General features: G+C 40.0%; 1 protein-coding gene across 2 annotated transcripts; it reads left to right on the plus strand.

Annotated features, from left to right (window-relative positions):
- The first annotated feature begins 18 nt into the window (after positions 1–18).
- ERI2 (ERI1 exoribonuclease family member 2) lies at positions 19–15,995 on the plus strand. 2 transcript variants are annotated; one of them, XM_036741660.1, is made up of 9 exons: positions 19–128; positions 6,102–6,172; positions 6,260–6,343; positions 7,050–7,177; positions 7,742–7,898; positions 11,023–11,123; positions 13,193–13,274; positions 13,844–13,932; positions 14,141–15,995. In XM_036741660.1, the coding sequence occupies exons 1-9, from the start codon at positions 106–108 to the stop codon at positions 15,491–15,493; spliced, it is 2,088 nt and encodes a 695-aa protein (XP_036597555.1). In that variant the 5' UTR covers positions 19–105; the 3' UTR covers positions 15,494–15,995. The 2 variants fall into 2 exon arrangements, with proteins under 2 accessions (XP_036597555.1, XP_036597556.1); XM_036741661.1 differs by lacking the exons at positions 13,193–13,274; positions 14,141–15,995 and having other exon boundaries at positions 13,844–13,894.
- The last annotated feature ends 133 nt before the right edge of the window (positions 15,996–16,128 follow it).

A 16,128-nucleotide genomic window follows, 5' to 3' on the forward strand; every position in this document is an offset into this window, starting at 1 on the left:
GCCTGACGGAAATGACGCCATCAGAGGCCGCGGGAAGTTTGAAATTTTTAGGTGCTTCCGAGGCCGGCCAATTGGGAATGGAGAGCGGCAAAGGTTGGGGAGGCGATGGCCACCAAGCAGCTGGCCCGGTATATTTGTGTGCGGGGTGTGTGGGGGGGGGGTGGGGGCATGTGGAGGGGGGAGGGAGGAGGGTAGTGGAGGGTGTCCGCGTCCGTGCGTGCGCGCTCTCCTTGCAGTGGGGGTAGGGCGCCTTGGGGGCCTTCTGGCCTCCATGAGGCTGCTGGGTGCCGGCCGGGGCGCATGCGCATACTGGGGTGGGGGGTGGGGGGCCGCCTTCGGGCCTCCTTGAGTTGTCTGGGTGCTGGCCGGGGCGCATGCGCGTACTGGGGAGGGTGCTTCAGGGGCCTTGGTGGGGCCGTCCCGCGGGGCCTCGTCTCCGAAGGAAGGAAAGATGCTGCGGCTGCGCCACAAAAGTCAAGGCGAGGCCAGGGGTGCTTCTGTCTATTTCTGGACCCGGGAGTCAGGAAGACCTCGGTTCGAATCCTGTCCCGGAGGCTTAATAACTGTATGACTGACCCGGGACAGGTCGTGGAACCTCTCAGACTCAGTTTCCTCATCTGTAAAATAACTGCACCTATCTCACCGGGTTGTTATAAAACGCTTTGCAAACCTCAAAGGGACATGTTCCTTGCCCTTCCTTCCCGGGACTTTATATGGCGCTATGTTTGCAAACTATTTTACAAATAGATGCTATCATTACCCCATTTTACAAATTGGGAAACTAAGTCAGAGCTGAAGTGACTTGCCCAAAGTCACTCAGCTGATAATTTCCCGAGGCTGGATTTGAACTCACTTTCCTGACTCCAGCCAAACATTTATTAATCCCCTACTGTGTGCAGGTACAGCGGATACAGCACCGGCCCTGGAGTCAGGGGGACCTGAGTTCAAATCCAGTCTAAGAGACTTGATACTTACTAGCTGTGTGACCCCAGACAAGTCACTTCACCCCAGTTCCCCCGTGGGAATATGCCCGGGGGACACAAAGAAAGCCAAAAGACAGCAAATAGTTCAGGGTTTAATGGAGGAGTCAACTACGTAAAGACAAGCTACAGACAGGATAAATTGGAGATAATTAACAGAGGTGATACACTAGAATTAAGGCTTCTGGGGGATTTGAGCACTCCAGGCAGTGAGAATGCTCGGGTCCCACTTATTAAGCACTTAAGCATATTCCTTACAAGTACATAAGCTCTGAGAATACAAAGGAAGGCCAAATAAATAAATAAAAGTAACCCCGACAGGCCGTGCCTTCCAGGAGCTCACAACTAATGGGAGACACCATGCAAACAGCTATGTACAAATAGTAGACATAATGCCCAAGGACCAGGAAAGGCTTGTAATGGCAATCAGGGCAGGATTTTTTGCTATCCAGTACTTTTAATGAGTGTGGCTTTTGTTTGAATGGGGCAGGTAAAGTGGGATCTTTTGTCTTGGAATGCTTCTCAGCGGTGGGGTGGTGGAGAGTTGTTGACTTGTATATGATGTGGTGCCTTCCCACACCCTGGATGGTGAGCCTGGAGCCCCCAGGTCCCTGAGCAGAGTATATGTGTTGGAAGGTTAGTGGTTCACTTTTGGGGGTACACTCCTTGAAAGAGTGACAAGACTCTGGGCAAGCTGTTGAAAAAGCTGCCCTGGCTTTGTAACCCAGATGTTGGTGCTTCTCTGGTGACTATGAATTGTGATTTGATCAGACAAGGTCTGTCTGTTGATGTTTGTAATTTCTGTTTGTATTTGCCCTGAAGTTCAAGGAGCTGGCTTTACCCCTGAACTAAGTGAACGATATATGTATGTTTGATTAAACTGAGACTGTTAACCCCTAAAAGTTGTTTTCCTTAGAAACGCTGATCAAAGAACCCGTTCTAGCAGCCCGCCTGTGTGCTGGTGTTCTCAATCGTACGCAGCCACAGCAGCTGCTAGCAACATTGTTGTTACAAGGCTTCATGCAGAAGGAATGTCCAGATGCGGGTGAACAGCCAGTGAAAATGAACACTTGGGAAATGGAGTGTCTTGTGTGAAGGACAGACAGCAAGGAGGCCAATGTCACTGGGTCATACTGGAAAGTAGGAAGGTTCCTGAAGGTAGTGTTAGTGAGTCACAGAATTTACTGTGGGGGGTGGCAGGAGTGACATATTCAGACCTGTGCATTAGAAAAATCACTTTGGTAGCTAAGTGAAGGATGGACTGTATTGGGGGGAGATTTGAGGTGGGTGGACAACCAGAAGGCTATGGAGGTAGTCTAAACATGAGATGATCAGGACCTGTGCTAGATTAGTGTCAAAGGAGAGATTCTGGAGAGGTGGAATTGATTGGATCTGGGGGGTGAGAGAATGAGGAGTTGTGGGTGATGACTAAGTTTTGAACTGATAATGAGTTAAGTTTCAGATACATTGATTTTGAGATGTCTATAGGATATCCAGTTCAAAATGACCAAATAGGCATCCTTCCCTTGTCATGTTGTATCCATAGCACCTTGTACTGGAAGGTGTCTAATAAGTGTTTGTTAAATTTAATGGTCTTCTTATGTAAATTGTAAATTCCTAAACGAATGAGACTGAATCTTATAACTTTTTGATTTCCATTAGATCTTTGCTTTTTCTGTGCTTGTAGGTTTCTGGGACTGTTATCTACCGAGAGTAATGAGACCTCTTGGGAGAGGCCTACCTGTGGGGAGAGAAGGGAGGTCCAATGACTGGAGCAAAGATCAGAAGCCCAACTGAAAGCCAAGAAATGTATTAACATTTGAAGGAAACTGCTGTTAGCAGCTTCAACTTCCTAGGATACAGATTTAGTTTCTATATTTTTTTCAGGCCATTTTAGAGTACATAGCAAATCAACAATTTTCTGCGAGAACTTAGTATAGATAAGTAACACCTTTCACAGGAGGAAGAGAGTTAGAGAAAGGGGATATCATTCAAGACTGAGAAACAGGGGACTTCAGGTAGACTATTAGCTATGTAGATGCCAGGGTTTGTTATCAGAATGAGAAAACATTCCCTTTTCAAGGGCAGGAGACAAGGGGAGGTGACCAAATATTTTTCCCACTGTGAGAGAGGTCCTTGCATAATTTATTATATTATGTTTCTTCAATGGCATTTTGAGACTTTCTATTATTAGGCCACCAGATGAGTGAGGGTGGGGATCCCTATGTTGTTAATCCACCAAAATGTTGAAAGATTACTGTGGTTCCTGTTTTCCCCCCATGTCACAGCTCCCCCAATACTATAATAGTGTGCTTCTATATTGCTACATACTTGGCTTCCAATACATATTTCATGTGTGTTAAATCTGTAGCACTCCTCTGTTTGTACTGTTATCTACATCTTCACAAAGATCTGTTCATCTAATTCAGGCCTGTACAACCTGTGGCCCTTGAGTTATATAGGCCTGATCTAATTTCTACTTGTTCTATATTTTGCAATGTACAAGATTATTTGTATTAACACCAATAGTAGTTTGTATTTATTTAGTGCTTTGCTTTAAGATTTATAAAGCAAAACTGACGAGCAGGATGATTTCAGAAAACCTGCAAGGACTTAGACGAAGAGTAAAGTGAGCAGAACCAGAACATTGTACACAGTAATAGTACCGTTGTAACTGTGAATGACTTAGCTAGCTATTGTCAGCGCGATACAGTGATCCAAGATAATCTCATAGGACCTATAATGGAAAATGCTCTCCACCTCCAGAGAGAGAACTGATGGCATCTGAATACAGACCGAAGCATACCATTTCTCACTTTCTTCCTCTTTTTTTCTGTTTGGGTTTTTTTCCCCCACAAAATGACTAATATGGAAATACATTTTAGATGATTGCACATATATAACCTATGTCAGATTGCTTACTGTCTCAGGGAGGAAGAGATAGAATTTGGAACTCAAAACTTTTTTTTTTGATTCTTTTTTTTTATTTAATATATTTAGTTTTCAGCATTGATTTTCACAGGAGTTTGAATTACAAATTTTCTCCCCATTTCTACCCTCCCCCCCACTGCAAGATGCCGTATATTCTGGTTGTCCTGTTCCCCAGTTAGCCCTCCCTTCTGTCACCCCACTCCCCTCCCATCCCCTTTTCCCTTCCTTTCTTGTAGGGCAAGATAAATTTCTACGCCCCCATTGCCTGTGTATCTTATTTTCTAGTTGCATGCAAAAACTTTTTTTTTTTTTTTTTGGTTTTTGAACATCTGTTTGTAAAACTTTGAGTTCCAAATTCTCTCCCCTCTTCCCTCCCCACCCACCCTCCCTAAGAAGTCAAGCAATTCAATGTAGGCCACATGTGTATCATTATATGTAACCCTTCCACAATACTCATGTTGTGAAAGACTCACTATATTTTGCTCCTTCCTAACCTATCCCCCTTTTTTGAATTTTCTCCCTTGACCCTGTCCCCTTTCCAAAGTGTTTGTTTTTGATTACCTCCACCCCTATCTGCCCTCCCTTCTATCATCCCCCCCCCCCTTTTTTTTTATCTTCTTCCTTCTTTCCTGTGGGGTAAGATACCCAATTGAGTATGTATGGTATTCCCTCCTCAGGTCAAATCTGATGAGAGCAAGATTCACTCATTCCCCCCTCACCTGCCTTCTCTTCTCTTCCTACAGAACTGCTTTTTCTTGCCACTTTTATGCAAGATAATTTACCTCATTCTATCTCTCCCTATCTCCCCCTCTCAATATATTCCTCTCTCATCCCTTAATTTGATTTTATTTCTTTTAGATATCTTCCCTTCATCTTCAACTCACCCTGTGCCCTCTCTCTCTCTCTCTCTCTCTCTCTCTCTCTCTCTCTCTATCTATATATATATATATATATACACATACATATATACATACATACACATTCACTTATACATATATATACATAAACATATGTATATAAAAATATATATACGCATATTCCCTTCAACTACCCTAATACTGAGGTCTCATGAATCATACACATCATCTTTCCATGTAGGAATGTAAACAAAACAGTTCAACTTTAGTAAGTCCCTTGCGATTTCTTTTTCTTGTTCTTTTTCTTGATTACCTTTTCATGCTTCTCTTGATTCTTGTGTTTGAAAGTCAGATTTTCTATTCAGCTCTGGTCTTTTCACTGAGGAAGCTTGAAAGTCCTCTATTTTATTGAAAGTCCATATTTTGCCTTGGAGCATGATACTCAGTTTTGCTGGGTAGATGATTCTTCGTTTTAATCCTGGCTCCATTGACCTCCGGAATATCGTATTTCAAGGGATGCAATAAGAAAAATGACAGTCTCTAATTTCAAAGAGTTTACATCTGTTTGGAGTAACTCGAGAATATGATGTGTATACATACAGACAGTGATAGGGTTAAAGAAGAGAAACAGACAAAGTGCCCGAGGAATATTTGGGGAAGGGGAGGGGGTGGGACCAAGGAAGCCTTTTTGGAGAAGTTGGCTCCTGATTTGAGCCTTGAAGAAAATTAAGGACTCTGAAAGGCAGAGATGATGAGAAATTCCAAGCATGGGCCTAGCTTAGGTGAGTATATAGAGGTGGAAGATGGCATGTTAAGTTTGGGGAAGAGCTTAATTGTCCAAGTTGACTGAAATAGAGGCTATGTTAAAGAGAATAATGTAAAATGATATTATAAAGGTAGATGAGGACCAGACTGTAGAGGACTTTAAATGCCAGGATAAGAAATTTTGTTCAGGGAGTCAGACTTTTACACATTACTGCAGCCATTAGCCTCATTTTGCAGCTGAAGAAAATGAGACAATAGAGAAGTCACAAGAAGAATCCAATCTCCTGATTTCTAAGTCTTAATGATGATTTTGCCTTCTGTTCAAGCCTGTTTTGATCAGGATCACACACAGCAATTTTGTTGTGAAGGAGCCCCAGAAATAGCTATGGTTCTGCTCGTTTCACTTTTCATTATTTCATGCAAGTCTTTCCATGTTTTTCTAAAACCAACCTGCTCATCATTTCTTATAGCACAGTAGTATTCCCTCTGCTCTTCGTTTTCACAATGTGTAGCCAAAGAAAGGTCAAGTATCCTCCTTTAATGATTATCCTTGATCTATGTTTTTTAGGCAACTTGGATTAATTAGGAGGAAGTCCATCAGTCCAGCTAATAAGGATGATCCAGGTAGAATTAGGTCAAGTAAGTAGTGTACTTAATTTCATCTTATTTTTGTAGTGCACTGCATTGTAAGTACTGCTAATATAACCATAATTTGGTCTGTTGCAGAGCAATTATTCGACTACTTAATTATCATTGATTTTGAGTCAACATGCTGGAATGATGGGAAACACCACTATAGCCAGGAGATAAGTAAGTCAGATTGAAACTGTGTCAAAAGCTGGGTTTAATTAAGGTTGAACACTAGATTAATTTGAGTTCATATTTTGTGGAGGAAATGAAACAATGAACATTCTGTATGTGCCTTGCACCTTTAATATGTGTTCATTGATAATGAATAACTTAAGGATCTAACACTAGAAATGTCTGTTTTTCAAAATAAAATATGTAATGTATTGGTGTGTTGCTGTAAAATCATCTGATTTAAATAACGGATGGAAAAACATTCTTATGCTAATTTCTAAATGTATTAACAAAGAAAATTCCGCACTGATATGCCAATTCCTTATACAAGGATACTATTCCAGGTAATGACCAAGTAACTTCCTGAAGGAGGAATCCATTTCCTCCTCTGTAAAGTGAGCTGATTGAATTAGAAGGCTTCCCAGGTCTGTTTTAACTCTGAGTCTGTGATCCAGTGAAGGAACCACTCTCACCACTCTTTCTGTCCTCGTGCTTAGCTGTGGTCGGTTTTGAAGAGAACAAATCATATGGCCTCAGGACTTTTACCTATGATACAGCCTACTACAGCCACCATATCACTTTCCACCATTCTTTCAGTCCTAACTTACTTTAATGGAAATAAAATAATAATATTGTGTTTTTAATTTGTGGTAGTTACCATGCTAATTTAGTAATTCTGTTTTAATATATGTATTGATCATTATTTTTGTTTTAGTTGAGTTTCCAGCAGTCCTTCTAAATACATTAACTGGAGAGATTGAGTCTGAATTCCAGACCTATGTCCAACCTGAGGAACATCCAATTCTTTCCAAATTTTGTGTTGAACTGACAGGCATCAGGCAGGTATGGCATAAATGTGAAAATTTAGAAACAGATTATAGTAAGGAAACAAACTAGAAAGTGAGGGCCTTTTGGAGTTAAATTTATTAAAGGCTGAGAAAAATGTTCTTTTTCCCAAAGATCTATTAGTGTATTCTACTTATTAGTGCAAAGATCTATTAGTGCATATGCGCGCGCACACGCACACACACATACTATCCATGTAGACATGCATATATATATGTAGTTATTCATATATGTGTATTAGAAAAGGAATAGGCTTGGGGAAATTAATATCAAATACTGTTGTGGAAATTAAGCAGCAAAAATTTGTCTTCCATCTAAAAATTATAGAGGAATTATTTTTGTCGTCATTGTCTTATCGTATGGTTTTAGTTTTATTAATCCCACTTTATAGTTTGTGATAGTAAGGCCCAGGATGCTTTAAGGGGCTGATTTTTAGTTCCAAGGAGAAAGTAGAAATCAGGACTGATCACCTTGGTAAATTAATCTTTTCGTTTAAAAAACTCACATGCCCCTTTCTAAGCCTATTAATATCTGAATGTGTTTTTATGGTATTATATTTAGGCTCAAGTTGATGAAGGAGTTCCTCTGAAGATTTGCTTATCACAGTTCTGCAAATGGATTCAAGTGATTCAACACCAGAAGAAGATAACTTTTGCTCCCAGTGTTACAAATAGCTCTGCTTCAGAAGTAAAATTATGTGCATTTGTTACTTGGTCAGGTACAGAGAACTTTGGTTTGGGATCAGTATTGAATTATTATAAGGCATGTTCTTGTCAAAGGAAGATATGCTGTTCAGATTAAACTGCTTATATAATAGGGGCTTATCAATCATAATGAAAAGCACTATTTCTGATTGCTTTTTTGTGCAGGAAACTTGCTCATTAACTCTTGGATCCGCTCCTCTATCCCCCAAATAGAGTGCCTGGTGTATGTTAGCTCAGATAATTAAATTCACGTGTGTCTAAATTTCATCCTATTGAGAAGTTTTTTAGACCATTTGTCTTCATTCTGATAATTTGATGAAAAGGTGAAAACTTCTCTATCCACAGACCTGAGACTCCCAAGGTTGAGAGATAAAGCAGGCTCTTTTTACTGTGTAGCAATGGTATGGTATAATTGGGTGTTTCAACAATGTAACCTGTTGGAGGTTTTAGAGTTTAGAGTAGAAGTGCTAAGGTATGGGGAAGGGCATGATCAGAGCTGGGCTTTAGGAGATCGATCTAACAATCCTATTGGAAAATAGTTTACAGAGAAGAGAGAAGCGAGAGGAAGAGACCAAGTAGGATTAACTGTAACATGCCCAAAACTAAATTATTCATCTTTCCCATTACACTTGCCTCTTCTCCAAACTTTGCTGTTTCTGCGGATTGCACTGCCATTATCCCATTCACCCAGATTTAAAACCTTGGAGTCATATTTGCTTCCTCCGTCTCCTTCACTTCCCAATCCCTGTATCTAATCACTTGTTTCATATTCCTCTGCAAGATCTGTCATATCTATTAACTACTTTCCATTTTCCGAGCTACCTTCATTTTTCCCGTCTCCAAGTAATTCCCTTCATCTGGGATACTCTCCCTTCCCCCCTTTCTGGTAAGGGTACAACGAAATACGGCTTATCCTTAAAGGTCTGCCTCTAATTAGCCACTTCCACTCAGATTGCTTTGATGTGACCAGGATAAAATCATCGTTTCTTCTGATTTCTCATTGTCCTTTATCTCTCTCCCATGCACTATCATAGAATCATGGAATTTCAGAGTTAAGAGAGACCGGAGTCGTCATATACTCCAGCCTGTATATGAACAGATGTACCCGGTATGTCAGTGGTTAGTCTGGTATGATCTGTTGCTAATGAAACCATGCTGACTCTTTGTGGGCTCTGCTTCCTTTTCTAAACACTCACCAATCCAATGACCAATCTTAATATCGGTCCAGGAGAACTGATTTAGATTCTGGGGGAACTAAAGATGTGGAATGTGGTACTCGCCATCAAACTGCCAATGGTGAAATGGTTTTCTTTGTTACAAGAGAGGGTTGAAGAGGAAAGGCACACTTACAGAAAAATGATATGACTGATATGGAAAAAAAAAAAAACAGCCTATCAGTTGAACTTTAAAATATTCAAAAATAATTCTTTGATTCCCAGAAAAATTCTACAACTGATTATTAAAGTCAAGTTCATTGGCTTATAGTTTACAGGTTCTGCCCACTTCTCTTTTTCAAAATTCAGGACATTTACCCCCTTTCAGCGCTGTGGCATTTCTTCTGTTCTAAACAAGCTTTCAACACATGCATTGACCAGTTTTTTCAGTACCCTGAAAAGAATTCATTGAGGGCCACTAGGGTCTTACTACCCCCTTTACTTATCTTGGGTTTCAACTCCCTGTTAAGCATTTTGTTTTAGCCTTCCCAGTCCAAAGATCCTTGGCAGAGAAGAGAGAAGTAGGTTAACATTGAGGAGTTCTGCATCCTCTCCTATTTTCACCGCATCCATCTTTAGGAGCAGTCCTGTCCTTTCTTCCATCTTTTTCTTGACTCTAATATTGCTTAAAACCCAACCAAACAAAACAGTCCTTGTTGTCTTTAGTATAGCAGCCCCAGCCCATGCTGAGCGTAAGCACTCTAGCTTTTTGTTTTTCTCTTGTCATCCTTGCTTCTTTTTTCTGTGCAGTTCTCTTTAAATTGAGGTTGACTGGTGCATTCTTATACATCCATACCAGTCTCTTACCTTTCTCATTGGAGTTAGCCATATTCCGTATCATGTTAAAAGTACTCACACACACGTCATTCCCATTGTAAGCTCCTTGAGGGCAAGCGCCACATCCTACTTATCTTTGGACTCCACATAGATTCTTGCACTACAGCCCCTAACGGTTATTTGCTGTGCTGAATTGATTCGGAGTCACTCTGTTCTGCTTTGTGTCTTTCTCTTGGTCAGTCTGTGAGCAGTAGAGCTGAGAATTAGATCAGCTCACTCCAGTTTTGAGATTGGCAAAATGGCAGAGCTAGCCAAGGGAGAAGGATTCTAGTGTGGTAGTGAGAACGTTACCGCGGGGCCTGAGGATGAATGGAGGAACCCAGGAGCTAGACGTCACGATGAGGGTACAGAACAGGAAGGGTGGAAAGGAGGCAGTGGGGCAGGTAGTTGTGATTAGAGAAGGGAACTTTTCCAGTGTGTAGTTTTGGGGGAAAGCAGTTTGAAGTCCTTGTTGTGAATGGCTAAAACTGAATGGAGACAAAGCTCATTACAGTTTAAGACACCGAGGAACTGTGAGACAGTAGTGTTGAAATACAATATTAACGTTTGCCTATCTGAAAGCTTATAATCTTTTTATATGTAGGTTTTTATAATGTAAAACTCTTTTTCTTCAAACATTTGCTTGAGAAATTCTATCACATCAGGTAAATTTCTTAAAAATTAGCTATGTGAAATATAACAATTGTATTTTAAAATGTTAAAAGAGCAGCAAATTCTTTGATCTTCTTGTAAAAAAAACAGGATCTTATTCACTAGCATAGGCCAGGGAGTTATGTTTTATGCCAGGGGTGAGGAACACAGCTGTGGCCTCTAGGGCACGTATGGCCTTCTAGATCCTTGGGTGCAGCCTTTTGACTGAGTCCAAGTTTTACAGAACAAATCCTTTTATTAAAGGGATTTGTTCTGTGAATTCAAAGAGCCCCACTTGAAGACCTAGGGGGCTACATGTGGCCTCGAGGCTGCAGGTTTGCCACCCCTGCTTTATACCCTGTCTTCCAGTATTTATTTATGGAACTATAAATACAGCTGGTGAGAGTGGAAACAAGCAGTGATAACATTTTTGTTTTACTTCATGTATTTCACATAGACTGGGACTTGGCAGTTTGCTTGGAGTATGAGTGTAGACGGAAACAATTGCGAAAGCCTTCATTTTTGAATTCTTGGGTAGACCTCAGAGCAACTTATAAGGTGAGAAAATCGTCAATAAGAATCAGAATATGTGCCCATGTTCTTGTTCCTTAAAAGAGACTTCTCTGAAATAATAGTAGCTGACGTGTATACAGCTACTTAAGGTTTTCAGAACACTTCACATGCTTTATATCATTTGAGCCGTAATAATCTCGGGAGGTCAGAGCTACTGCTGTCCTGCTTTATCCATGAGGAAACCTAGGCTCAGAATGGTTTAAGTGACTGCAGCCAGATTTGAACCCACATTTTTTTGACCTTTGGTCTGCTGCTCTATCTACTGTGCCATACTACCTCTCTTGAAAAGTTCATACAATATTTCCAACATATTTAGTTATGTGTTAGATACAAGTAAATAATTTTCCAAATGTATAAAATTTCTCAAAACAATAAGAAGGAGATGCATGTGTCAAATCAGAGTTAAAAATCAGAAAAGAAATGGATCCTTGGTCAAGTAAACAAGGATTTGTTGGAGGCGGAGCCAAGATGATAGAGTAGCAGGAAGAAGTAAATGGAGTTCCTACCAGCACTCCTCCAAACAGATCTAGAAAATGTACCAGACTGAACCCTGATGAGGAAAGCCAAGAAAAAGTCTAGCCTAGGGCAGCATAGGGAGAGAGACACATCAGGGACAGCATCTGACCAAGAACATTCTGAATATAGTACACCATCACAGGGAGAGGCTGCACGCTTTGTCCAAGAGGAGGTCCCAGACCCGTCCCAGGAAACTTCAGTCCCCTTCAGGGTAGAGGGATCGGAACGGATACTAAGTGGCAGCTTTATTGCTCGCTATCCAGGACCTAGTGAGGAGGGGCCCTAGACCTAGGGGTGGCATTCTAGATGAAGCAAGTTTAAAAGCAAGCAGCAGTGGTGTGGCCCAGACCCTAGGAGCAGAGCAGGGTCTTAGTTCCAGCTTCTTGCACAGTCTGAAACGTATATGGGAATAACCAAGGCCGGAATCCCAAACCAAAGGGAAGCCTGCAGTTCTGTCACTCTGAGCTAGCTGAACTTCCCAGCCGGCTGATAATAGCTGAGTCCCACAGCAGTCTCCTGTTGCATAGACCCAACCACTTGTTTTTCTTTGTTGTTATTTCATTCTCAATGGTGGGGGAAGTTTGGGGATGGAAGGGAGAGAATATGGATTTTGTATATGTTACGTATATGTAAATATATACAATTCTTAAAAATCCAAGCCTTCATTACTGTGCTAATAGCTGAGTATGCAAAGAAAGGTAATAAAACTCCTGCCTTTAATGGGCTCACAATCTAACAGGGGAGACAACATGCAAACAATTATATACCAACAAATTCTATTCATGATAAAAGTGGACATAGTCTCAAAGGGCTAACGTTAACGCATACTGAAAAAAGGCTTCTTGCAGAAGGATTTCAACTGATACTTTAAGGAAGTCAGGGAAGCCGGGAGGTAGAGTTGAAGGGGAACAGTGTTCTAGGCATGGGGCAAAGTCAAGGAAAATGCACAGTCGGAAGGTGGAGTGCCTGATAGAAGGAAGAGCAAGGGGGCCAGCGTTACTGGATTGTAGAGAACATGTATGGGAGTAAAATAGAAGATTAGAAGAGGCTGGGCTATGGAAAGTTTTTAAAACCAAACAAGGTTTTCTGTTTGATCCTGGAGCTAATATAGGGAGATGACATGGTCAGACCTGCACTTTGATTACTTTGACAGCTGAGTGAAGAATGGACTGGAGCGGGGACAGGGATATGAGCAATGTGACGAAGTAGAATTGACAGGATTTGTCAGAAGATTGGATAAAGGGGAAGGAGTGAGGAGCTGAAGATGACACCTAGGTTTTGATCAGGTGGGGTGGGGGATGGGGTGGTGGAGAACAGGGTATAATTGGGAGGATCGCATACCCTTGATAGCATTCAAGTAGTTAGGAAGAAAGGAGGGTTTTAGGTAAAAGATTCTTCAGTTTTGGACATGTTGAACTTAAGGCTATGGGCATCCATTTTAAAATGTTCTTTTGGTCTTCATGGTATAAAGGTTAGTAATCTGTATCACTCAAATAACTGCCCTGTATTTATATATACATGTCTTTTTATTTGATTAGCTTTTCTATAGGAGAAAGCCAAAAGGACTGAGTGGGGCGTTGCAGGAACTGGGAATAGAATTCTCAGGACGAGAGCATTCTGGTGAGAAAGACCTAAAAGCTAATTTATTTTTAGCTAAAATATAGAGTATATATTGCATTTGAGAGATCTGATTTGTATTTATTTACAGTTTCTTTGAAATGCTAAAAAAGATTCCATATGGGTAAGTAGAATGATAATGATAGTAATTTTTTAACAGTTCCGTGTCCATAAGTCAGAGGAAGTAAATTGCTGCCATCTTGTGGCTATTTTTGGTCCCTAATATGGGAATGTTGCATTGGGAGTCTAATGTGAAGTAAAACATGTTCAGAGCATAGTGATTAAGTGAAGAATTGGGCAAGGAAATTGGATTAGGTACAAATAAATATTACTTTAAAAATTTTGGTGAATTTTTCTGGCCTGTTGACTAAATTTCTATTGACCTTTTTAATAAACATGGAAAAATCTCAGTTTTCAATAATACTTCAGTAGTTTTTGCACAAGCACTTAAGTTTATGGTTACAAAATATCAAACCATTATACTGTTACTATGCCTTGTTTTCGTTTTTGTATTTCTCTTGCGTTTCCTTATACTATCACAAGGCATAATAAATGGCTGTTTCTTTCCCTAGGATTAGATGATTCTCGGAATACTGCCCATCTGGCTTGGCGCATGATCAGGGATGGCTGCATAATGAAAATTACTAAATCTTTGGATAAAGTTAGTGGTGTCTTGCTTTCTTTTTTCTATCATTTTAGATTATGTGGGTGGGGGAATAAATATAGATTCATTAAGTAAGAAAACAATTAAAATTAATTATTTTAAGACAATCAGTAATGTTTTTCTTATTTATCATGCAGTATAACATGCTGTAGGAACTGTGTTCACGTATTTCCAAAGCTCTTGGATTTTTCTGTGAAATTCGTAGGTACCACATTCAGAGAAGAATCCCAATTGTGTTGCCAGAGCTTTAAATCTGAATCAGGCTGAAGATACTCTTGGACCTAAGAATGGAATCCAGACTTCAAACATGGATGATTTTTGTGATGGTGAAATTAACATCGGTAAAAATACCACAAATCCTAATGGAAAAAGTCATCTAAAGTCAACTTCTATGAGTTCTTTTGTAAAGATACATCAAGATTACTTACCATTAGAGAGCACCAGAAATCTCAATGAGGTTAAAAGTTGTTTCTTAGTTAATGAATCTTCTCTTCCTCTTAGGAAATTGCAGCTACCCAATTCCAATTTACCAGGCTATAGCCAAAACCAAGTAAAAGGTGAATACCTTACCCATAATCCTAAATATAATTCTTCAGCATTGGGTTCAGGATTAGTGCTTGTCTCTACCACCATTTCATCCGTTAACAATATCTCTGATACAGATACAAGTACTAGCTTTGACTGTTTGCCGATGCTGGCTGATTGGGAGGATGTAGCTTTACTGCCAGCTTCGTGGCCTGAACAAAAAACAGACTCTGCACCTCTGCCTGATGATTTAAACCCAGGCACTTCATTGGACCCTAGGGAAAAGTTAATGATTTTGAAAGAACAAACAATGATAAATTGCACAGACTTGGGAAGTTTAGGAAAAGCACCGCAAATCCCTGAGACGTCAGGGTCTGTTGTTTACCGAAGCCCTCATACTACTATTTATAATGTAAAGGAATCCCCAAAACAGCCATCAAATGTTGATACTTTTAAGTTGCCTAACCCAAAAATAAATTTATTGAGCAGATCTAAGACTGTTTTGTCTCCTCCCTCAACACTGGGGGAACCACAGACTCCTTACTCCACAGTCATTAAAAGAAAGTCTTCTAGTCCCCAGGTGTTCCCTCCAACAAAAAAGCAGTCTTTCACAATACATGAAGAAAAGCCTACATCATCTCATTGCTCCCCAGTGAAAAATTCATTTCAGAAGATGACACCTTCTGTCCTAAAATGCACTGTCAACCTGCAAGAATCTTGGAAGAGTGGGAAAATGACACCTCCTTTGTGTAACTGTGGCCGAAGGTCTAAAAGACTCATTGTCTCTAATAATGGACCAAATCATGGCAAAGCCTTCTATAGTTGTCCTGTTGGGAAATACCAAAAAAATAGAAAGAACTGTGGTTATTTTAAGTGGGAGCAAACACTTCAAAAGGAGAGAACCAGTGGCATGGATTGCTCTCGTTCCACAGTAGGGATCAATTCTAGATCTCCTGGAACTTATAGTTCCTCTAGAAATTTAATCTTTTCTCCTGAAAAATGTTTGAAACTCAGGCCATCTATGAGAACTTGAATATCGTCTCTGTTTGCAAACTTTGCTTTAATTTAAATGGGTTTTGAATGCAAGTAATATAAAAGGTATGCCCTACAGATTATAAGGAAACTTGCTGGGTGTTCCTGAGCCCTATAGACTAGAATGTGCCTGCTTAAGTCTAAAGTATTGAAGAAGTAAATCTGTGAAGAAATTTGCTTGGAAAGTGCTTAGAAAGACCTAACAAAATCTATAAATGTTTGGCATTGTGATTATTTTTTAAAAGAAAATTAATTTTATAGTGTATTATTCCAGATAGTTTGTCACCAAAACTAACTGGACTTCAGTTACCACCTTACCCTATGATCATTAGTTCTTCAATACTGTGCCCATTTCTTCATCTGTAAAATAAGATTTCTCAAATATTAAAGCAGAATGATGTCTAAACATATGCTACTTTAGTGCCTTTTTTACACCATCTCTTCAGCCAGGTATCATATAATTGTTGTGGAAAATCATACATGAAATGTTTTGTAAAATAGCTTTGTAGGATTTTTTTTTTTACAAATGCTGTGCTGGGACATGTAAATCCTTTTAAAATTGAATTAGGGCTTGAAACAGTATTTTTAAATTATTGAATAAAAACTGATAATGTTTACTTTGTTTTCATTCAGTGG

This window comes from Trichosurus vulpecula, chromosome 1, assembly GCF_011100635.1.
Source record: "Trichosurus vulpecula isolate mTriVul1 chromosome 1, mTriVul1.pri, whole genome shotgun sequence".
Lineage (NCBI taxonomy): Eukaryota > Metazoa > Chordata > Mammalia > Diprotodontia > Phalangeridae > Trichosurus > Trichosurus vulpecula.

Excerpts from the sequence above, each read along its gene's own strand:
- ERI2 (XM_036741660.1), top strand. The coding sequence starts at position 106 with ATGGCCACCAAGCAGCTGGCCCG. Across the intron at positions 7,899-11,022 it reads TGCATTTGTTACTTGGTCAG|ACTGGGACTTGGCAGTTTGC; the intron begins GTACAGAGAACT and ends TATTTCACATAG. Across the intron at positions 13,275-13,843 it reads CTCAGGACGAGAGCATTCTG|GATTAGATGATTCTCGGAAT; the intron begins GTGAGAAAGACC and ends TTCTTTCCCTAG.